The sequence below is a fragment of the Budorcas taxicolor genome, chromosome 5, assembly GCF_023091745.1.
Source record: "Budorcas taxicolor isolate Tak-1 chromosome 5, Takin1.1, whole genome shotgun sequence".
Lineage (NCBI taxonomy): Eukaryota > Metazoa > Chordata > Mammalia > Artiodactyla > Bovidae > Budorcas > Budorcas taxicolor.
Window position 1 is genome coordinate 142,240,399 of NC_068914.1, and position 25,092 is coordinate 142,265,490.

At 38.8% G+C, this 25,092-nt stretch overlaps 1 protein-coding gene and 1 pseudogene across 1 annotated transcript; both read left to right on the forward strand.

Annotated features, from left to right (window-relative positions):
• The first annotated feature begins 15,228 nt into the window (after window positions 1–15,228).
• LOC128048595 (taste receptor type 2 member 66-like) lies at window positions 15,229–16,413 on the forward strand (annotated as a pseudogene).
• Window positions 16,414–23,882: 7,469 nt separating this feature from the next.
• Window positions 23,883–24,737, forward strand: LOC128048777 (taste receptor type 2 member 31-like). Its single transcript, XM_052641203.1, has one exon. The coding sequence runs from the start codon at window positions 23,883–23,885 to the stop codon at window positions 24,735–24,737; it is 855 nt and encodes a 284-aa protein (XP_052497163.1).
• The last annotated feature ends 355 nt before the right edge of the window (window positions 24,738–25,092 follow it).

The window sequence follows — 25,092 nt, forward strand, 5'->3', positions numbered from 1 at the left end:
AGCTGAGCCTCAAGAAAAGCTCTCAAATAATGTTAAATATATTCTAATACAAAAGGCTCTCAAAAATTATATTTAAAAAAAGATGTCCTGGAGTATTACATAGGTAATACTATTGTTTGAGAATCTGAGAAAAGCAATGGGATTACTCAGAACTGCTATTGTTTTTCAGTCAGTAAGTCATGTCCAACTGTTGGCCACCCATGGATGGCAGCACACCAGGCTCCCCTATCTTTCACAATCTCCCAGTTTGCTCAAACTCATGTCCACTGAGTCAGTAATGCTATCCAACCACCTCATTCTCTGCTGTCCCTTCTCGTGCCCTCAATCTTTCCCACCATCAGGGTCTTTTCCAATGAAAATAATTACCTATAGTTACCTATATTCAGAATTACCTATAGTTAAAAAAAAATTGAATTCCTTATCAAATGTATCTTTAGGAATAAACCTGAGATTCACTTGTGATTTGGCCAGTAACTATGACCTTGGAAACATACACAACCTCATAAAATCCTAGTTTCCTTATCTGAAAAATGATGGTGAAAGTATCTTCCTCATAGGGTACACACAAGGATTATGACCATATAAGTAAATAAGTTTTCATAGTTCCTGGTATTAAAAGCTCAATAAAATTTTAAAAAATGTTAACAACTTTAAAAAATATTGATAGTGATGCTATTTTTTTTTTTTGCCAAGTAATCACTTAGGTTATGTGTTTAATATGATCATTATGTCTCCCTTTATAAATTTTTTTAATAGTTAAATTTTAATAGTCTCTACTCCCTAGAATTTTTTTCAGCTACACTGCATAAACAAGTTTTTTCCTTTATTGATCAGAATTATGCCACCTTTTTGTTCTTCAAGTTTGAGAGCTCTCTGGGCAAATTAATACTCACCATGGCCTGTAAAAACTTAATTTATGGGCAATAAAATAGATGCCTTTAGTACCAGGGACAAATATATCCTTATTTCTTTTACTGACTGCTGACTATAGGAAAATCAACAAATTTGGCATTCTTTCAACAATATATATCTACTCAACAATATCTACCTAATATCACATTAGGCAAAGCTCTAGGCTGGAGACAGAGCAACAGACAAAATCTTTGGCTTCATGGATACCAGGAGGAATAAAATTACTTGTAAAGTGGAACAGTAAGTGGTTAATAAGAAGCAGTGAGGGCAAAAATCTCATTTTCTTCTGTGGGAAACTTCACTGAGCTGTAATATGTAGGAAGAAAAATAGACACCTGATTTTAAGAGCAACTGTTAAGAATAAGGGGAGACCTATGACTGATTCATGTTGATGTTTGGTGGAAACCAAACTGTAATACTGCTTTACAATACTGTAAAGCAATTATCCTTCAAGTAAAAATAAATTTAAAAAAGAATAAGTGGCAAATCACAGAGCTTTCATTCAGTTCCTACTATATACCTGCTGACAGTATAGGATGTAAAATTTGATAGGCTATAGTATCTTCCCTCACAGAGCTTCTAATCTAGTTGGATGATATACTAATAAATCTGCTCAAGTGCCTTACTGTCTTCAGTGTTGTTGTTTAGTCACTAAGTCGTGTCAACGCTTCTGCAGGCTCCTCTGTCCATGGGATTTCCCAGGCAAGGATACTGGAGTGAGTTTCCATTTCCTCTTTTAGGGGACAGTCCCAGGGATTGAACCTATGTCTCCATTGCTAGGCATATTCTTTACCACTGAACCACCTGGGAAGCCCTTCTTCAGTGTAGCAGAAGACTAACAGAAAAGGCTGAGGAAAGCATATGTTCATGAGCCACCCAGACGGAGTACTCCTGTATGTCACCATTCCAGGGCTAATGGCAGCCACATTCTTTTGTGTTACAAACCGGGATATTAGTGCCTCTATGAAAGTGATGCCCACCATTTGCCAGCCCACTGGCATTACTGAATTATTTCACTGATCTAATTACATTTCTTGTGGTTTAAACTAAGATGTTCTAGTCCCTGTACTTTCATAGCAACATATAATTACTAAAGGAAGAGATTATAGTATAGGAAGCCTGTCTTATTAAAAACAAAAATTACATCCACTAATTAATGCACAATTAAGAATGAATAAAGAAGCCTATGATACTGGTATAGGTTTATACTAACATAGTCTTTTAGACAGACTAAAAGAAATGAACTCTAATCTGATCAGGAGCATCTGGGAAAAACTTAGTGGAAAAAGTGATGTCCAAGTATGGCCTTGAAACAGAGTAACCACAGACAAAACAAAACAAAAACATACAGAAGGCAGAAGAAACTGTAAGAGGAAGTTGTGCTCCAGCTCAGCTGGAGACAAGAAATGAAGGGTAAGAACAAGTACTCAAAGCCAGACATGTTGCTGAAGGAGGCACTTATTTTACAACTCTAGGGTACACTCGTTTGTTGGACACAATTAGTGAAATGTGGAATACAGAACATTAGTTTCAATCTTTACCTTGACGAATGACTGTCCCTTTCTGCTCAAATGTCTCACCTAATATCTTTCTGGAAGGGCTTCCCTCTACCCTTACTGTCAGTAATCTACAAATATCTTTCAGTACTAAAACCTTCCACTGGTAAAACAAGCACTCCAGAGTTTTAAGGTTTATTCACAAGTTAATGAGATATTCTATAAAAACAAATACTTTTATTGTGTATATATCAAGCTCTAAGGCAGGCTTATTTTTAACTCTCAATCTGATCTATCCATTACTCTCATTTAATAGGTTTGAAAAAACAGAGATTTAGGCAGACTGTTGGGTTCATCTGGACCACAAAATTAGTTTGTATTTTAACAGAGGTTTGTCTGATATACACATACACACAGGGTTAAGAAAAAAACACTGTTACTGTTAGACCAGTAGTAAAAAACAGCAATTCTCCACTTTTTCTCTGCCCATCCCTGATTTTCGTTCACCAGACTACCAATTTTAACTCTTCAGCTATTTGTTACTGTACTTCTTTCTAAGTGACAAGTTATACTGCTTTTTTTAAAACCGATATTTCTGTATCAGATCTTGATGTATTCTCCATTACATATACACTTCTTTCCAATTCTTCTAGAGTTACCTAATAATTTGTTATTATTTGTATTCAGTGTTTACATAAATATGCCTGACTTTATATGATGACTAACATTATTCACAGTTGAGTTAATGCAGTGTAATTTCTGAAAACTTTTATTTTTCCTGCGGCTCATAACTGCCTCAATTTTGCTTCCTTAATTAGAAAAAAATATGCAGACCACTAATTCGTCTCCAGACTCTCTAGAACCTAAAAACCTCTTGACCCTATATTTATAAACACATGATAATGTATCCGTTTTCCTTTCTGAGACATTCCACCTTAACTATCACCTTTAGGCATTTCTTGTTGACCTCATGCTGTTCTCCCTTCTTCTCTCTTTTATATGGTTATATTTTAGCAACTTTATCATTACTCTTTAAGTAAAATAAAATGACCTCTTCCCCCATCGACAACAGACTCTGTCAACTTCCCACATTAAAAGACACCATTACTTTTCCAGGCACCCGCCCTGCCATCCTACCTTGTAAATTGCACTTTTACGCCATCAAGGCTGATAATATTGGCACTCAACTCTGTAATCGTAATTAAGCATTCTCTTAAAAACAGAAAACCATAAACAGCATTTACATTATGATTATTTAAACGTTATTCAATAAACCACCAAGCTTTGTGCTATGATTGGATTTCCTTTTCTTTGGCTCCAAGATTCTGAACCACATGCTAATTAGAGCGACACTGAAATTGAGTCCACCTTCTTATATTCCAACCCTTGGTCAAAACCCTGCAGTATTTTACACTGTTTGGTTATCTGAAGGATGTGTTCCTCTTACAACTTTTTTTTTCACTTAAAGTTTCTGATCGTCATAGTTTTCTCTTGTAGAATGAAGAGATGTTTGCCTTCCACTGCATATCCTTAAGATCTTCAACTTCTGACTCATTCTGTTTATAATCCAGTCTTATCTTCCCGAAATTTACTATTTATGAACACGGACCATGAGCTTGTACATTTCTGTCCTGAAAGTTTTGATTGCCTTCCCTTGTTATAACATCCTGTTCGTCTCGTTTTTCAGGATGCACAGCTTCTTAAATATTGTCGTGCGTCTTAATTGAAGTTCTCGGTTCCCGGAATCGCATATTTCCTCTTCCTACACTCAGGCGGTCTCGGTGCCAGTTCAGGGGATCGGAGGAGAGCAGACGGCGGAGAGGCGAGAACGCAGAGGTGGAGGGAAACAAAGCACTCTCGCGAGACAGCGGGACTCCCCGCCCCAAGCGCCACGGCGCCGCGGCGCCTCCTGGGAGTCGGCCATAATGCAGGCCCGGAACGCCGGCGGCATCCCCAAGGGCTCTAAAAATGTACCTGCAAGCGGATGTTGAGAACGACGGAGCCCGCGATGTAGAAATACGGGAAGTTCATGCGCAGCTGCCAGGCCAGCTCGAAGAAGGCGAGCAGGGTGCGGGAAAGCCCCTTGCAGAAGACCCCGTACGAGCTGGGGGTCGCGACCGGGCTCGAGGCCCTAAGGGCCAAAGATGACGGAGCCGCCGTGGTGGCCATGGACGCGATGTTGCCGCTTGCCCGGTGCGGTGCCTGGAACCGAGGGTGATCGCAGACCCCGCGACCCCCAACTGATGGCGATGACCTGGAGGGGCCGGGGGCTTAGCGGCCGCCGGGCTCGCACTCCCGCCTCACGCACGCCGCTTCTTTCCGAGCGGCGGTGAGGCTGGGGTTGCGGCTGGCGCTCCGCCCCTTCCTGTCTGCTGTTTAAAATGACACTCAGCGTTTAGAGTTTAACTCTTGGTAGGTCCGGAACGGGTTACTTATTTACATATATGCCACACAGTTATTTTATATAGCAATTACAAACAGCCTTACAGATACTCGTTTCACTTTAAAATGAAGAAAGGAAACTAAGTAAAATTCTGTAATTTGTCCTAGAACCCCGTCCAAAGCTCGCGTTAAAACTCGGGTTAGTCTGCTCTGGACTGTTCCCGTTCGATTTCATAACATTAATCTCTTTAAGTAAGCCAGTTAGGGCACAGAGTCTCTGTGTTCACAACATACTACTAAAACTTAAAGGGTCACAATCTCATGCAATGAATTTCCTATGTATTAGGACTATTTCTGTTGCAAGTGCTGGAAATTAACACATGTAAAGCAAACACAGATTATTTATTATTTTTTGAGGTACATATTATATGCAAATATCAAATTTTCCCTCATGTAAACCCATAAAACGTTCAGATTAGGTATGAAGGCTTCTATCATTTCTTCATGGGCACCTGTGAAATATGTGGTTAGGCGGGGAAGGCTTGGAATATTACTAACATTTACTTCTAAGCCCCGAATACCCTTAAGGTAACATCTTAATGGATCGTCTGTATTCTTCTGGTGCTTAAGTGATGCCCATTTCATTAACTTCTATAATCTATTTTAACTAGTAAGCACTGTATTTTTCCTCATAGACAACCTCTACATTCGTGAGTTATTCAGACATGTGACTCTGATTATAACTCAGATGATGGTCTAGTTCTGAAAAGCATTCTTTCAATATCTCAGAATTCACCCTGAACTGAGTAATTGTAGCAACTGTTCAAAGCACAACTTATGTATCCTGAAGGACCTCTTTTTGTACAGCCTACTGATGATAAGACTGGTGCAAATAACATGCCATTGTGCAATTTGTAAAGCTGAATTGTGTATCCCCAACTAGTTTCTTTTGCTGCTTTGCTAGACCAGTACCAACCCATCAACTAGACAGCACCTAAAGGAACTGATTACTGCTCACTTCAGTCAGTTCAGTTGCTCAGTCGTGTCCGACTCTTTGCAACCTCATGAATGGCAGCATGCCAGGCCTCCCTGTCCATCACCAACTCCCGAAGTTCACTCAAACTCACGTCCATCGAGTCAGGGATGCCATCCAGCCATCTCATCCTCTGTCATCCCCTTCTACTCCTACCCCCAATCCCTCCCAGCATCAGAGTCTTTTCCAATGAGTCAGCTCTTCGCATGAGGTGGCCAAACTGGAGTTTCAGCTTTATCATCATTCCTTCCAAAGAAATCCCAGGGCTGATCTCCTTCAGAATGGACTGGTTGGATCTTCTTGCAGTCCAATGGACTCTCAAGAGTCTTCTCCAACACCACAGTTCAAACGCATCAATTCTTCAGTGCTCAGTCTTCTTCACAGTCCAACTCTCACATCCATATATGACTACTGGAAAAACCATAGCCTTGACTAGATGGACCTTAGTCGGCAAAGTAATGTCACTGCTTTTGAATATGCTATCTAGGTTGGTCATAACTTTTCTTCCAAGGAGTAAGTGTCTTTTAATTTCATGGCTGCAGTCACCATCTACAGTGATTTTGGAGCCCCCCAAAATAAAGTCAGACACTGTTTCCACTGTTTCCCCATCTATTTCCCATGCAGTGATGGGACCAGATGCCACACAAATCATTAAGTCCCTGAATCTTCCTCTTCCAACTACCTAAAACAATGTGGACTCATCCTCTTCCACCATTCTTCTGCTCTTCATTCCCTTCACCCCTAGCTTTGATTAATTCCATGAAAACCAAGTCTCCATTTGAAACCCCCAGGAAAATACCAGCTGTTAACTTATAATGCCTGTTACAAGTAACAGATATCCTGTTCTAATAAAGAATCTGCCATGTGGGAGAACTGGTTTCAGTCCCTGGGTTGGAAAGATCCCCTGGAGAAGGGCATGGCAACCCACTCCAGTATTCTTGCCTGGAAGATTCCATGGACAGAGTAGCCTGGCTGGCTACAGTCCATGGAGTCGCAGTCATGACTGAGCGACTAAGCACACACAGGCAAAAAAAGAGTAGTCACTAAGCTCCAACTCCTATCCTTAATACTGTAGAGCTGATGAAAGATTTCTGTCATGTGGAAGTGACAGTGGAGAGTGGGATAGGATCAATATTTTACGTGATTGTGGTTTTTATTCTGTCCCTTGATACTTAGAATTGAATGACTGATCCACACTTGTTGCCAAGTAGGCACATATAAGTAAGTTATCAACAAGAGCATGTATTAATCCACTTCTGAAGACAATATTTCATTGACCCTTTAACTTGGCCTTCCTTTCTAAATTTTATATTCCTATCGACCCTAAAATTGCCAATTTGGTGGTGGTTCAGTTGCTAAGTCGTGTCCTACTCTTGCGACCTCATAGACTGTAGCCTGCCAGGCTCCTCTGTCCATGGGATTTTCCAGGCAAGAATGCTGGAGTGGATTGCCATTTCCTTCTCCAAGGGATCTTCCCAACCCAGGAATTGAACCCGGGTCTCCTGCATTGCAGGCAGATTCTTTGCCAACTGAGCTATAAGGGAAGCCCCAAAACTTAGTACTTTTTAATGGCTTGTTAAGTTTAATGCAGCTTGAAAGTTTAAAGGTAAGCTGTAATAGGTCTGAAAATTACCATATTGGCAACTTCTCAACTACTTTTTTAAGCAATTTGCTAGTGTAAGTGTTCTATTATGTAAGAAATACATTCAGAATGCAAGGATTGAATCCAAATGATCCAACCCTAAACACGAGAGAAAAATTACAACTCGATGAAAGTCTCATGTTTGCAGGCTAACAAATTGAGTTTAGTCTTTCTGCAGGAACTGAAGACTTCTGCGTCACATCAGGAACTGAAGTTTAGTGGAAACTGTTATGTAGGTACTAAACTCGTTAAAAGGAAAACAGTTGTAATAGCTGATATCAATGATTAGATCCCATAATAAAACAGCAATTTCTGAATCAAGACTGTACATTCAAGCATCAAATATATATCATACAGAAGGAAATCATTAGCTGCAATATCAAATTGTGTTTGTTTCTGGGCTCTCTATTCTGTTCCATTGAACTATGTGTCTGTTTTTTATGCCAATACCATCTGTTCTGATTATTAAAGCTTGAACTATAGTTTGAAACCAAGATGTGTGATGCTCCCAGCTTTGTTCTTTCTCAAGATTACTTTAGCTGTCCACAGTCTTTTGTGGTTTTTCTATTTATGTGAAAATACATAAAATTATAATTTTTAAATTATAAATTTATAATAATACTTCTATATTTAATTAATATTTTAATTAAATTCATAATTTTTATGGAGCTTGCATTCAATCTATAGCTCTCTTGGTGTGGTATGGATATTTTAACAATATTAATTCTTCCAATCCATGAGTATGGAATAGCTTTCCACTTATTATTTTCTTCACTTTTTTCAGTTTCTTTGAATTTCTTTGAGGTTTCAGTGTACAGATCTTCCACCTGATTAGTTAAATGATTTCTGAGGTGTTTTATTCTTTTTGATGAAGTTAAAATGAGATTGTTTTTCTAATCTGTATTTCTGATATTTCATTTTAATGTATAGAAATGCAACTGAATTTTGGATATTGATTTTGTATCTGGTAAGCTTCCTGAATTTATTAGTTCTAAAAGTTTTTGTTTTGTGTGTGGAGTTTTTAGTTTTTATTTTTTTAGCATATGCGATTTGCAAATAAAGACAGTTTTGTTTCTTCCTTTTCAATTTGGGCACATTTTATTTTTTATCTTGCCTAATTGCTATGGCTAAGACTTTTTATATTATGTTGAGTAAACCATGAACAGTATGAAAAGGCAAGAAGATAGGACACTGAAAGATGAACTCCTCAGGTCAGTAGGTGCCCAATATGCTACTGGAGATAGTGGAGAAATAACTTCAGAAAGAATGAAGGGATGGAGCCAAAGCAAAAACAACACCCAGTTGTGGGTGGGACTGGTGATAGAAGCAAGGTACGATGCTGTAAAGAGCAATATTGCATAGGAACCTGGAATGTTAGGTCCATGAACGAAGGCAAATTAGAAGTGGTGAAACAGGAGAGGGCAAGAGTGAACGTCGAGATTCTAGGAATCAGCCAACTAAAATGGACTGGAATGGGAGAATTTAACTCAGATGACCATTATATCTACTATTGTGGGAAGGAATCCCTTAGGAGAAAAGGATTAGCCTTCATAGTCAACAAAAGAGTCTGAAAGGCAGTACTTGGATGCAATCTCAAAAACGACAGAATTATCTCTGTTCGTTTCCAAGGCAAACCATTCAATATCAGAGTAATCCAAGTCTATGCCCCGACCAGTAACGCTGAAGAAGCTGAAGTTGAATGGTTCTATGAAGACCTACAAGACCTTTTAGAACTAACACCCAAAAAAGATGTCTTTTCATTATAGGGGACTGGAATGCAAAAGTAGGAAGTCAAAAAACACTTGGAGTAACAGGCAAATTTTGACCTGGAGTACAGAATGAGGCAGGACAAAGGCTAACAGAGTTTTTCCAACTGGTCATAGCAGTTGACCAGAACGCACTGGTTAGCACAAACACCCTCTTCCAACAACACAAGAGAAGACTTTACACATGGACATTACCAGATGGCCAACATCAAATCAGATTGATTATATTCTTTGTAGTCAAAGATCTGGCAGCAGCAGCAGCCAAAGATGGAGAAGCTCTATACAGTCAGCAAAACAAAACCAGGAGCTGACTGTGGCTCAGATCATGAACTCCTTATTGCCAAATTCAGACCTAAATTGAAGAAAGTGGGGAAAACCACCAGACCATTTAGGTATGACCTAAATCAAATCTTTTATGATTATACAGTGGAAGTGAGAAATAGATTTAAGGGACTAGATTTGATAGACAGAGTGCCTGATGAACTATGGACAGAGGTTCATGACATCGTACAAGAGACAAGGATCAAGACCATCTCCAAGAAAAAAAATGCAAAAAAGCAAAATGGCTGTCTGAGGAGGCCTTACAAATAGCTGTGAAAAGAAGACAAGTGAAAAGCAAAGGAGAAAAGGAAAGATATACCCATTTCAATGCAGAGTTCCAAAGAATAGCAAGGAGAGATAAGAAAGCCTTCCTCAATGATCAATGCAAAGAAATAGAGGAAAACAATAGAATGGGAAAGACTAGAGATCTAAAGAAAGAGATAACCAAGGGAACATTTCATGCAAAGATGGGCTCAATAAAGGATAAAAATGGTGTGGACTTACCAGAAGCAGAAGATATTAAGAAGAGGTGGCAAGAATACACAGAAGAACTTCACAGGAAAGATCTTCATGACCCAGATAATCACGATGTGTGATCACCTAGAGCCAGACATCCTGGAATGTGAAGTCAAGTGGGCCTTAGGAAGCCTCACTACGAACAAAGCTAGTGGAGGTGATCAAATTCTAGTTGAGCTATTTCAAATCCTGAAAGATGATGCTGTGAAAGTGCTGCACTCACTATGCCAGCAAATTTGGAAAACTCAGCAGTGGCCACAGGACTGGAAAAGGTCAGTTTTCATTCCAATCCCAAAAAGACAATGCCAAAGAATGCTCAAACTACCACACAATTGTACTCATCTCACATGCTAGTAAAGTAATGCTCAAAATTCTCCAAGCCAGGCTTCAGCAATGCATGAACCACAAACTTCCAGATGTTCAAGCTGGATTAGAAAAGGCAGAGGAACCAGACATCAAATTGCCAACATCCACTGCATCATCGAAAGAGCAAGAGAGTTCCAGAAAAACATCTAGTTCTGCCTTATTGACTATGCCAAAGCCTTTGGTTGTGTGGATCACAATAAACTGTGGAAAATTCTGAAAGAGATGGGAATACCAGACTACCTGACCTGCCTCTTCAGAAACCTATATGCAGGTCAGGAACAACAGTTAGAACTGGACATGGAACAACAGACTGGTTCCAAATAGGAAAAGGAGTATGTCAAGGCTGTATATTGTTACTGTACTTATTGATCTTATATGCAGAGTACATCATGGAAAATGCCAGGCTTGATGAAGCACAAGCTGCAATCAAGATTGCTGGGAGAAATATCAATAACCTCAGATATGCAGATGACACCACTCTTATGGCAGAAAGTGAAGAACTAAAGAGTGTCTTGATGAAAGTGAAAGAGGATAGTGAAAACGTTGGCTTAAAGCTCAACATTCAGAAAACTAAGATCATGGTATCTGGTCCCATCACTTCATGGCAAATAGATAAACAGTGGAAACAGTGTCAGACTTTTTTTTTTGGGGGGGGGGGGGCTCCAAAATCACTGCAGATGGTGACTGCAGCCATGAAATTAAAAGACACTTGCTCCTTGGAAGAAAAGTTATGACCAACCTAGACAGTATATTGAAAAGCAGAGACATTACTTTGTCAACAAAGGTCTGTCTAGTCAAGGCTATAGTTTTTCCGCTAGTCATGCATGGATGTGAGAGTTGGACTATGAAGAAAACTAAGCACCAAACAATTGGTGCTTTTTAACTGTGGTGTTGGAGAAGACTCTTGAGAGTCCCTTGGATTGCAAGGAGATCCAACCAGTCCATCCTAAAGAAAATCAGTTCTGATTATTCATTGGAAGGACTGATGCTGAAATTCCAATACTTTGGCCACCTGATGAGAAGAGCTGACTCTTTGGAAAAGACCCTGATGCTTGGAAAGATTGAAGGCAGGAGGAAAACGGGCCGACAGAGGATGAGATGGTTGGATGGCCTCACCGACTCAATGGACATGAGTTTGAGTAAACTCTGGGGGTTGGTGATGGACAGGGAGGCCTGGCTTGCCACAGTCCATGGGGTGGCAAAGAGTCAGATACGACTGAGCGACTGAATGGAACTTAACTGCAAAATCCCTTCATTCTTGCCAAATACTGCAGGTTAGAAGGTCTTTGTCACACTGACGGGGCGAGAATTGTAAGTCCCAGATCTGTTTCACATTGCGTGTGTGTTTGTGTATGTTAGTCACTAAGTCTCACTTTTTGTGATTCCATGAACTCAATCCCACCAGGCTCCTCTGTCATGGGATTCTCCAGGCAAGAATACTGGAATGCGTTGTCAGTTCCTTCTCCAAGGGATCCACTCAACCCAGGGATTGAACCCGGGTCTCCCAAACTGCAGGCAGATTCTTTATCTTCTGAGCCACCACACTGAGGTGGAGGGAATTATATAGGGTATGACAATCAGGGAGCAGTAATCATGGGGAGTATGTTTTCAATTTTGGTGCATTCTAATTGATTAGAATTTTCTGAATCATGTTCTTGGTATTATATCTAAAAGGTCTAACTCAAGTTTACAAAAGTTCTCTGCTTTTTTTGCTAAAGGTTTTAGTTTGAGTATTTGTAGTTAGGTCTAAGATCAATTTAGACTTAATCTTTATGTGGTAAGAAATAATGGTATAAATTCATCTTTATGAATGTGGGTATCTAATGAGGTCCTACCTTCATCTGTTGGAAAACTAAAGGCTATTTCTCCCTTGATTGTCTTGACACCTTTTTTGAAATCAATTGCCCATGAATGTAAATGTTAAGATGGATTTTCAATTGTGCTTAACTATTATATATGTCTGTCTTCATGAAAGTGCTACTCCATTTTCATTGATGCCATTTAGTGGTTAGCTTTGATATCAGGAACTGCAATCGTCTAATTATGTTCCTTTTTTAAAAAAAAACTTCTTTGTCTCTTCTGGGAGCTTTGTATTTCCATATACATTTTAAGAATAGTTTTTCAGTTTTCTGCAAGGATTTGTGGGATTTGATAGAGATTGTCGTGAATATATAGATAATCTCTTGACTTGGAAAGAGTCTGCTCATTCCAGATTTTAGTTCAGTTGTTCTCTTTCCTTGCACAGCTCTCTTATCAATTTAATATGTAATTTGGCAATTTCTTCCCGTTATCCTGGTCATTGTAGGAGAAAATCTTGCCTTTTTGCACTTGCTCTCTTTAACTCATAAGCGGAAGTTCTAACAGGTTAACTGTGAAGTATCAAATGACACAGGATCAAATGAATAAGCAACAGTCTCTGGAAGAGGATATCATTATTATCTGCATTTTGACAGTAGTTTTAAAATAGAGTAAAAGATCAGAGATTGGTAGCAGGAAATCTGGATTTTCCATTCTGTCAGTCCGGCTCCAAGATCCTCTCCTTAAAAACTTCTACTATAAAAAATGAAACAAGAGAATCCAAAAGTACACCTGATTTCAACATCTGTTCTTAAAAAAATTTCAGCAGTCAAAAATGAATTAAATGAGAAAAATAAGACTGAATATTCATATATGGAAAAGTTTTGAATGTGCAATGGATGAAGTGCCCAAGAAATATTGACAAAATTAATATATTTAAAAATTAATATTTAAATATTAACTAAATTAGATAGTTAATTAACTTTATTAAAGACCTAAGCATGAGAGTTATTTTTGACAGCTTTAAATGGTGGAAGGAAAAGCCTACTGGGAAAAGGGATTACAACTAGGTGACCTTCCTGCCAGGAGCCAGCGTGAGGAATCCCGCCCATGGCAAAGGTCATGAGGAAGGAAGCCTGACAAAATGCAAAGGCGGGGATCAGGCTTCAGGGGTTCCCCCTAGAATTTCCTGAGCATCTAACCCCAAAATCAGAGTCTGCCTGCTTTACTATATTATGCTTTTCACCTACTCTTCTGACATTAACAGGGGGCTGTCCCCCCACCACATTTTTTTAAGAAAAAGTTAATTTAGAGCTTTTAGATAATAAGTCTCCTGGGCATAATAAAAGTGTTTCAATCCAAAAACCCCTCTGATGGCTCTCTAACTTGCCTTACCCGGACTTTTACAACTACGTATATGGTTGTTTACAGGCCCCCAACTGTGAGAGGCACGGGAAGCCTAAAACATTAAGCCTCTCAGAGTTAAAAGTTATTAGAGTAGTGCTGGTGTAGGATTTCATTATTGGGCCAATGCTTGTTGCTAAGTTCCCATATCTCTTATCCACTGTACACCTGGGAGCACATTTATTAACATAGTTAGAATGTAAGAAAAAACAAATGTAGCCTTGAAACTAACCACATCAGACTTTTGAGCTAATTGGTTCTTTCTTCGTTGTAACTGGCTGCACCTTTGCTTCCTGAAAATGTAACTGTTTGATACTTTCTGAGGCTGACAAAGATTAGAAATATAAAGAAAAAAACACTTCAAGGGAAAATAAGTTTTCTGGTTGAGCAGCCTTTATCAAAAGAGGGTCTTAAAATGTTCACAGGCCTCCAAGGCCAGAAGATAATGTACACAACATCATTTGTGGGAAAGATATAAAAGTCCTTTTGAAAATAAAGTTATTGGGGCCTCTCTCACCAAAGCAGCTTGGTCTCCCCGTGTCTTCTTTACTCTATTTTCTGGCTGAATTCCCATCTGGGGAATGGAGGCTCGCCATATCTACTTACTTGCCCTGGCTTCTAAGACCCACATGAGAGGTAGCCCAAGGGGGAACACCCTCCACTATTCAAATGGGTGACGGCGGCCTAACGTAGATGGTGCAAACCTCTTGTCTCGAGGTTTTATTAGTTCTCCACGTAAACCAAGCTATTTAACATCTTTTCTCCATTAATTTTCCTACTACACTATTCTTTCCTAATCTAATCTTATATTTCTAATTAAACAAATCTCTCCTTGCCAAATCCATCCACCCTTCGAATTCCCTGGATCCACCAGTGCTGGACCCCGGCACCTCCCCAAGACTCACTTCAGTTTTGGAAATTATAGGAAAATAATTTCATCAGTGAGATGAATGTGCATTTGGTTGAGTTGATGTGTTCATTGGCTTATAAGCAATAAAGTTATATATAACCAGCTTATAGGGTGTTTTTGTCTTCTTGGGGTCCCCAAGAAAATCTTGGATAGTTTTGATAAGAAAAGCTTGAACTATTTCTACATAAATCCAGTATTAGAAAAAATCCATTGGAATGATGATCCTGGTTATGATCAAGCTCCATCTAATAGTTTAGGCTTTCTCTGTACATTCTATGTATTGGTTTTTAAAATTTTACTCACTAACAACTAAATTTGTTAAGTACAAATTATGGAGAGGTTAAACAGGGAAAAGTTGCAACACAATATGTCCTTATTTGCATGCTGGCAAATGAGATTTCATCTCTTCATTAAAATTATGAAGTAATTCATTCCATGGCAAGGACACAGAATGCATAAAGAGGAGTCAATTTGACCTGTTAGGGAATAGCAATTATTTCATCAAGATAACAGTGAGCTCGTCTATTAGCATATGCTAGTAATTTCCTGCTTGACATTGGTCACAGAAGTTAAAAGAAAGGAGAACTTCAGTGCCCATCCAGAAATCAGCTGCACAAAGAATTTAAGGTCAGACTATTGAAGGAATCACAACCATGACATTAGAATAGGCCTTTTTTCTAGACATGATAACTTTACTATTGACCATTTTTTCCACCCTAGTATTAACAGAGTTTGTTCTAGGAAATTTTGCTGGTGGCCTCGTAGCACGGGTGAATGGCATTGATTGGGTCAAGAGACAAAAGATCTCCTCAGCTGATGGGATTCTCACTGCTCTGGCAGTCTGCAGAATTGTTTTGCTCTGGGTAATGTTTGGTACTTAGTTGTGTTGAATCCAGTTTTATATAGTTTAAAAGCAAGAATTATAGTTCATATTGCCTGGATAGTAAGCAACCATTATAGCACCTGGCTTGCTGCTAGTCTCAGTATATTTTATTTGTTGAAGATAGCCATTTCTCCAGCTTAATTTTCTTCACCTGAAGTGGAGAGTTAAAAGTGTCATGCACATAATACTTCTGGGAACTTCATTCTTCTTGGTTTTTCATGTTGCAGTGATATAGACAATGAGGCTATCCAGACAAATGAATATGAAGGAAACATTCCTCAGAAGACCACATTGAGGGGTAGTTTATGGCTTCCACGTGTGACTCTGCTTATGCTGCTGCTGCTGCTGCTAAGTCGCTTCAGTGTCTGACTCTGCGTGACCCCATAGACAGCAGCCCACCAGGCTCCCCCATCCCTGGGATTCTCCAGGCAAGAACACTGGAGTGGGTTGCCATTTCCTTCTCCAATGCATGAAAGTGAAAAGTGAAAGTGAAGTCTCTCAGTCGTATCTGACTCTTCACAACTCCATGAACTGCAGCCTACTAGGCTCCTCCGTCCATGGGATTTTCCAGGCAAGAGTACTGGAGTGGGCTGCCATTGCCTTCTCTGCTGCTTATGCTAGGAAATCTCATACTATGTCCCTGATATGTTTTCTGCTATTAATTGTTTCCCTGTGGAAACATCTCAAGAAGATGCAGCTCAGTGGTAAAGGATCTCCTGATCCTAGCACCAAAGTCCATATAAAAGCCATGCAAACTGTGATATCCTCTCTCTTGCTGTTTGCCATTCATTTCCTGGCTCTAATGGGATCCATTTGGAGTTTTAAAAGGCAGCAGAAGGAACCTGTCTTTTTGTTCTTTGAGGCTCTTGGATTCCTCTGTCCCTCAAATCACTCATGTACCCTGTTCTGGGGAAACAGGAAGTTAACAAAAGCATTTCTGTCATTTCTTTGGCAGCTAAGGTGCTGACTGAGAGAAAAGAAATAGGTGGACATCATGTGTCTTCCAGCAAAAAAATAAGTTGATGGTGTTTGTAAAATTTTATACTTTCTTCTGCTTTTTCTAATGTGACTGTAACTGAGTAATTTCTAAAGGTTAACATGCAAAGTCTTTTACTCAAGCTTATGATGAAAAGTATATATGTGAGTGTTTATGAATGCTACAAAACTGATGATAAGATTATGCTACCACTAACCAATATTTTTCAGATAAACAGTCTAATTTTATAAAATGTATAATTTCAGGGCTATGAAGCAATGTGTATTTCACATGTATATTCTATGCTGTTGTCTTCAAATGAAGTATTTATAATCTGTATTTACATCTTTTTAAGAATTGAGCTTATCTCAGGACATTATTGCTATTTTCCGTTGAAATTAGTATCACAATGTGCTTAGCAAAGATGCCCGCAATAAAATTCGAATGTAACAAATATTTTTAGATTAAAGTTTATATGTGTGTATAATTAACTGTACTTAAGAATATATGATTTTTACTAGTAGTCAAAAAAACAGAAAAAATCAAATACTACAGTGAGGATGAAGAAGAAAAAAATAATTACGATGTCTTCATAGCTGCTATATTTCACATGCAGTTAGGAAAATTACTTTTTAGAGGTGTCAAATTAAGAAGACCCCTTTTCAACTTGCAATCTGGTGTCAAATTGCTCAGTTTTCGGGACTTCCCTAGTGGTCCAGTGGCTAGGACTCTGTGATCCCAAAGCAGAGGGCCTGGGTTCCATCCCTGGTCAGTGAACTACATTTAGCCTGCCACAACTAAGAGCACTCAAGCGACAACTAAAGATTTCACATGGCACAAGGAAGATCTGAAGATTCTGCATGCTGCAACTAACACCCAGTGCAGACAAATAAATATTTTTAAAAATTTTCTCAGTTTTCCCCTAAACCAAAATTGGGCCTCTCAATTGTCAATCTTCTCCTCCATTTTGCTACCTAAAAATTCATTTTAAATTTCAGACAAAAGATTTAGGTCTTCCCAATCTTAAAAATACATTCAGTGTAAGAACAGTAAAAAAAATTATGATGCTTAATTCAATGATATTTCTACATGTATTAGAATGGTGTCTATGATGTCTATGTCATAATTATAGGATATGTCTTGAAGATCTATTTTATTACAATCTTGTGGAAAATGATGACATAGAAAATGTGTTGACGTATATAGGATTGCTAGCAAGTTTCACTATAGGAAATTTATAACCTTGTTCAACAACTGAATTTCTATGACTCTATTAATTCTTGGTATTAAGATATTATAACAACATTATCTAAATGTTAAGATAAATCATTTCCACATCTGAATTACTCACTATTTTTAATCACCTGTCTGCTTAGCGGAACATAAGCCTTATCATGTGAGGATCATGCTTATCGTGTTTTATGCTAACTTTCCAGTACATAAAAATCAGTCTACAGGAGAGTTTATATGAAAGATATTCTAATGATTAATTCGATTAAAAAAAGTACATGAAAGCTGGAAACAAGTGAAAATGAAACTCTTCACAAAATCTGCAGGTCACATGGATTTCCTGGTTCTGTTTCCTCAACATTTAATTGCTTCTACACAAATCTACACAATCTCAATTCCAGTTTCTGCATTAGACAGAGTAGACAAATAGGTTCCAAAGCATTAAGTGACTCAAATTCAGTGTACATTTAATATTGTTCTTTAAGGGTATTGATATGTCTGAGCACACTTCTCTAGGTAGTTATCCAAGGAATTAGGCTGATCAGAAGTTGGTCATATTTAACATGTGGATTTGGACGATTGCATGGAGTTTTCTCCATTCAAGAAAGCTGGGAGAAAAAAACATAGGGAGGACAGTCCCTGAGGAGAGTATTGGGGATGGGGCTAAAATATTGCACAATTTTTTCACTTAAATAACATTGTTCAGGTTTTGATCACCTTGCCACAACCAAAGGTAAGGGAGGCTGGGAAATGTGCTCACTCTCTAGCCCAGAAATAAGAGAAGGACATGCAATTGAGGACATGGATGTGGGAGAGCCTTTAGTCACATTTCACTTGAAATAGCAACACATTACTGTAAAAGGAAAGAAATTCCTCCCTTTAGAAGCATAGTGTATCTTCTTCATGTCATTTTGATAATATGCACACACGCTTACATCAGTCTTGAGTTTTTTTTCTATTTCTTCATAAATTCCAAAGGATTCAAGTTCACACTTCATATTTATATCTTCATAAAGTCATAACTGACTCTGTACTATAGTACTTGTAGCCTCCTAATGTATATTTCCAGCCTAACTTGCTTACAGTTTTTGACTTAACTACTATGATAATTCTGTACTAATATTTCTAGCTATATTTCCTGGCACTTGGGTGTGCAATTTGAACTATAAATAACTTCCTTACATTATTTCTGTGTGTGTGTGTTAGTCACTCAGTTGTGTACGACTCTTTGTGACCCCATGGACTGTAGCCCGCCAGCCTCCTCTGTCAGTGGGACTTCCCAGGCAAGAATATTGGAGTGGGTTGCCATTTCCTTCTCCAGGGGATCTTCTCAACCCAGGAACTGAATCCAGGTCTCCCGCATTGCAGGTGGATTCTTTACTGTTTGCACCACCACATTATTTCTATAAATGAAATTAAATCAACAAAATACTTTATAGGTAGAAGGATCTTTTTTTTTCTTTTATTAAAATTTTATTTTTCCTTTATTTTACTTTACAATACTGTATTTGTTTTGCCATACATTGACATGAATCCACCACGGGTGTACATGCGTTCCCAAACATGAACCCCCCTCCCACCTCCCTCCCCATAACATCTCTCTGGGTCATCCCCGTGCACCAGCCAATTGATGAGTGACAAATAAAGGCTGAGTTATATAATATTTTCTAGCAATTACTGTTCAAAATCTAAAATATTTGCATTCAAATATGCAGCTCACAGGGCTTCCCAGGTAGTGCTAGTGGTAAAGAACCTGTCTGCCAATGGAGGAGACATAAAAGACATGGGTTCAGTCTCTGGGTCAGGAAGATCCCCTGGAGGAGGGCACGGCATCCCACTCCAGTATTCTTGCCTGGAGAATCCCATTAACAGAGGAACTTGGTGGGCTACAGTCCATTAGTTTGCAAAGAGTTGGACATGACTGAAGCGACTTAGCACACACTCAGCACATGTGGCTCAGAGGAGACGAAAGTGCAAATTAGTGGAAACCAGTTTGTCTTATTTTTGCATGTTTACATGCTGACTTCATCGTTTTAGTCATTTTCAGAAATGGGAAACTGCACTGGTGTCAAGGATAAGCGGACATCATTAATGTTTACTATAGAAATTATATTGTAACAGTGTAAATCATAAGAAAGATATTCATGAAGCTTTGAATCTGTTACAGAATTATTTGGTTTAACACTGAAATTTCAGTATAAGTAAAATAAGCTACTCTTTAGTGAAGATCTGAAACTATATCAAAGCAGAATTTTGGCTGTACTTTCTGGAATTATGATGAACACTTTAAAGAGGCGTCACAAATGGATTTCAGTCTGCAGCTGTTTGATCATAAAGTTTTCAGTGAAGCACAATATCACAGTTTCATCAAAATGTGAACTGGAATTAAGGTCTATTTCTGGCAGTGGCAACTCGTCTTAGGATTGCTGAGAAATGGGCTCACTGGATGGATAAACTGTAAACTGCAAGTGGATCAAGAATGAGAACGTCTCATCAGCGGATTTCATCCTTTTCTGCTTGGCTGTGGCCAGATTCATCCAACTGTGGGTAATTTACAGTGGGGCTTTTTCCACATGTGTATCCTACCAGAGTGGAGAAATAGCTCCAGAAAGAAGAGGATGAGCCAAAGTGAAAACAATGCCCAGTTGTGGATGTGTCTGGTGATGAAACTAAAGTCCAGTGCTGTAAAGAACAAGATTATATAGGAACCTGAAATGTTAGGCCCATGAATCAAGGTAAATTGCAAGTGGTCAAACAGGAGATGGCAAGAGTGACCATCGACACTTTAGAAATCAGTGAACGAAAATGGACCAGAATGGGCAAATTTAATTCAGATGACCATTATATCTATTAATGTGGGTAAGAATTCCTTGGGAAAAATGAAGTAGCCTTCATAGTCAACAGAAGAGTCTGAAATGCAGTACTTGGGTGCAACCTCAAAAAAACCAAAATGATCTGTTTCCAAGGCAAACCATTCAATAGCAGAGCAATCCAAATCTATGACCCAACCATTAATGCTGAAGAAGCTGAAGTTGAACGGTTCTATGAAGACCTACAAGACCTTCTAGAACTAAACCCCTCAAAAGATATTGTTTTCATCATTGGGGACTGAATGTAAAAGTAGGAAGTCAAAAGATACCTGGAGTAACGGGCAAGTTTGGACTTGGCGTACAAAATGAGGCAAGGCAAAGGCCAACAGAGTTTTACAAAGAGACCCCATTGGTCATAGCAAACACCCTCTTCCAACAACACAAGAGATGACTTTACACATGGACATCACCAGATGATCAATACCAAAATCATATTGATTATATTCTTTGCAGCCAAAGATGGAGAAGCTCTATATGGTCAGCAAACACAAGACCAGGAGCTGACTGTGGCTCAGACCATGAACTTCTTATTGCCAAATTCAGACTTAAATTGAAGAAAGTAGAGAAAACCACTAGGCCATTCAAGTATGACCTAAATCAAATCCCTTATGATTATAAAGGTGAAGTGACAAATAGATTCAAGGGATTAGATCTGATAGAGTGCCTGAAGAACTATGGACAGAAGTTTGTAACATTGTTCAGGAGTTCAGCTTAGTTCGTTCAGTCGCTCAGTCAAGTCTGACTCTTTGCAACCCCACGGACTGCAGCATGCCAGGCTTCCCTGTCCATCACCAAATTCCAGAGCTTGCTCAAAGCATTCTTTGTAGTCCAACTCTCACATCCATATATGACTACTGGAAAAACCACAGCTTTAACTAGATGGACCTTTGTCAGCAAAGTAATGTCTCTGTTTTTTAATATGCTGTCTAGGTTGGTCATAACTTTTCTTCCAAGGAGCAAGTGTCTGTTAACTTCATGGCTGCAGTCACCATCTACAGTGATTTTGAAGCCCCAAAAAGCAAAGTCTGATACTGTTTCCACTGTTTACCCAACTATTTGCCATGAAGTGATGGGACCAGATGCCATGATCTTCGTTTTCTGAATGTTGAGCTTTAAGCCAACTTTTTCACTCTCCTCTTTCACTTTCATCAAGAAGCTCTTTAGTTCTTCTTTGCTTTCTGCCATAAGGGTGGTGTCATCTGCATATCTGAGGTTATTGATATTTCTCCTGGCAATCTTGATTCCAGCTTGTGCTTCATCCAGCCCAGCATATCTCATGATGTAGTCTGCATATAAATTCAATAAACAGGGTGACCATATACAGACTTGACATACTCCTTTACCTATTTGGAACCAGTCTGTTGTTCAATGTCCAGTTCTAACTGTTGCTTCTTGACCTGCATACAAATTTCTCAGAAAGCAGGTCAGGTAGTCTGGTATTCCAATCTCTTGAAGAATTTTCCACAGTTTATTGTGATCCACACAGTCAAAGGCTTTGGAATAGTCAATAAAGCAGAAGTAGATGTTTTTCTGGAACTCTCCTGCTTTATTGATGATCCAGAGGATGTTGACAATTTGATCTCTGGTTCCTCTGCCTCTTCTAAATCCAGCTTGAACATCTGGAAGTTCATGGTTCATGTATTGTTGAAGCCTGGCTTGGGGAATCTTGAGCATTACTTTGCTAGTGTGGGAGATGAGTGCAGTTTTAGTAATTTGAGCATTCTTTGGCATTGCCTTTCTTTGGGAACAAAATGAAAACCGACCTTTACCAGTCCTGTGTCCACTGCTGAGTTTTCCAAATTTGCTGGCATATTGAATGCAGCACTTTCACAGCATCATCTTTTAGAATTTTAAATAGCTACACTGGAATTCCATCATCTCCACTAGTTTTGTTCATAGTGATGTTTCCTAAGGCCCACTTGACTTCGAATTCCAGGATGTCTGGCTCCAGGTCACACCATCGTGGTTATCTGGGTCATGAAGATCTTTTTTGTATAGTTCTTCTCTGTATTGTTGCCACCTCTTTTTAATATTTTCTGCTTCTGTTACGTCCATACCATTTCTATCCTTTATTGTGCCCATCTTTGCATGAAATGTTCTCTTGATATGTCTAATTTTCTTGAAGATATCTTTAGTCTTTCCCATTCTATTGTCTTCCTCTATTTCTTTGCGTTGATCACTGAGGAAGGCTTTCTTATCTCTCCTGCTATTCTCTGGAACTCTGCATTCAAATGGATATATTTTTCCTTTTCTCTTTTGCCTTTTGCATCCTTTCTTTTCTCCATTATTTGTAAGGCCCCTTTAGACAGCCAGTTTGCCTTTTTGCATTTCTTTTTCGTTTCTTTTCTTTTGCATTTCTTTTCTTGATCACTACCTCCTGTACAATGGCATGAACCTCCGTCCATAGTTCTTCAGGCACTCTGTCTACCTGATCTAATTCCTTGAATCTATTCTCACTTCCACTGTATAATTGTAAGGGATTTGATTTAGGTCATACCTGAATGGTCTAGTGGTTTTCCCTACTTTCTTCAAGTTAAGTCTGAATTCGGCAATAAAAAAATTCATTATCTGACTCACAGTCAGCCCCCGGTCTTGTTTTTGTATTGGTTATCAACAACCAATTTTTATTGTGTGTTGGTTTTCCTGGGGTCCCCAAGAAAATCTTAGATGTTTTTGATAAGAAACTCATGAATTCTTTCTTTGTAAATCTGGCATGTGTATTGGGTTTTAAAATTTTACTCACCAACAACTAAATTTGTTGAACACAAATTATGGGGAGGTTAAATAGGGGAAAGTTGCAACACAATATGTTTTTATTTGCATGCTGGCAAATGAGAATTATTATTTTGTTTCAACATCAGGTGAGAGATAACCCATCCCACAAATGTGAGTGCAAGGACACAGAGTGCATGAAGAGAAGTCAATATGAGCTGTTAAGTAAGTAAGTAAGTAAGTAAAGTCACTCAGTCGTGTCCGACTCTTTGTGACCCCGTGGACTGCAGCCCACCAGGTTCCTCAGTCCATGGGATTCTCCAGGCAAGAATACTGGAATGGGTTGCCATTTCCTTCTCCAGAGGATCTTTCCGACCCAGGGATCGAACCCAGGTCTCCCGCATTGAAGGCAGATGCTTTAACCTCTGAGCCACCAGGGAAGCCCTATGAGGTGTTAGGTAATAGCAATTATTACATCAAGACAATACTGAGCTCTTTCATTTACATATGCTGATACTTTCCTGCTTGACATTGGTCACAGAAGTTAAAAGAAGCAAGAACTTCACTGCACATCTCCAAATCAGCTGCACAAAGAATTTAAGGTCAGAATATTGAAGGACTCATTACAGTGATATTAGACTTGGCTTTTTTTTTCTTTTTCTAGACATGATAACTCTACTATCAACCATTTTTCCCATCCTAGTAATAATACAATTTGTTCTGGGAAATTTTGCCAATGGCTTTTTAGCCCTGGTGAGCTGCGTTGACTGGGTTAAGAGACAAAAGATCTCCTCAACTGATGTGATTGTCACTGCTATGGCAGTCTCCAGAATTGTTTTGCTCTGTGTAATGTTAATACATTGGTATTATATTTTGCTTCATCCAGCTTTATATGGTTTTAAAATAAGAACTATTGTTCATGTTGCCTGGACAATAAGCAATCATTATAGCACCTGGCTTGCTACTAGCCTCAGTATATTTTATTTGTTGAAGATAGCCAATTTCTCCAGCCTAACTTTTCTTCACCTTAAGTTGAGAGTTAAAAGTGTAGTCCTCATGATGCTTCTGGGAACTTCATTCATTTTGGTTTTACAAGTTGTAGTTATAAGTGTAAGTGGGACTATGCAGAGAAGTGAATTTGAAAGAAACTTCACACAGAAGACCAAACTGAGGGATATTTTATGGCTTTCACATGTGACCCTGCTCATTCTAGGAAACCTCACACCCTTTACTATGTCCTTAATATCTTTTCTGCTACCAATCTGTTCCCTGTGGAAACATCTCAGGAAGATGCAGCTCAACGGCAAAGGATTCCAAGATCCCAGGACCAAGATCCATATAAAAGCCATGCAAACTGTCATCTCCTTTCTCTTGCTATTTGCCTTTTACTTTCTGGTTCTAATCATATCAATCTGGAGTCCTAAAAAGTTGCATGAGGAACCGTTTCTCTTGCTTTTCCCAACAGTTGAAGTCATCTATCCTTCAGTCCACTCATTTATCCTGATTTGGGGAAACAGATAGTTAACACAGGCCTTTCTATTGTTTCTGAGGCAGCTGGGGTGCTGGCTGAAAGACAGGAAATAGGTGGGCATCCTGTGTCTTCTATCAAAAAATGAATGGATGGAGTCTGTCACCTTTTATACTTTCCACTCCTTTCTTAATTCTGTATGTCATTGAGTAATACCCACAGGTTTACCTAGAAAAGTTTTTCACCAAAGCTTATCACAAAGAGTGTATTTGGGTGTGTGTTTAAGAAAAATGGTGTTTACTTTACCATTAACTAAGATTTTTCAGGTAAGCAATATAATTTTACAAAATATTGTGCAGTTGATCAGGATGATGAAGCATTGTGTTTTTCACATACATCCATTGTTTG

Excerpts from the sequence above, each read along its gene's own strand:
- LOC128048777 (XM_052641203.1), top strand. The coding sequence starts at position 23,883 with ATGATAACTCTACTATCAACCATTTTTCCCATCCTAGTAATAATACAA.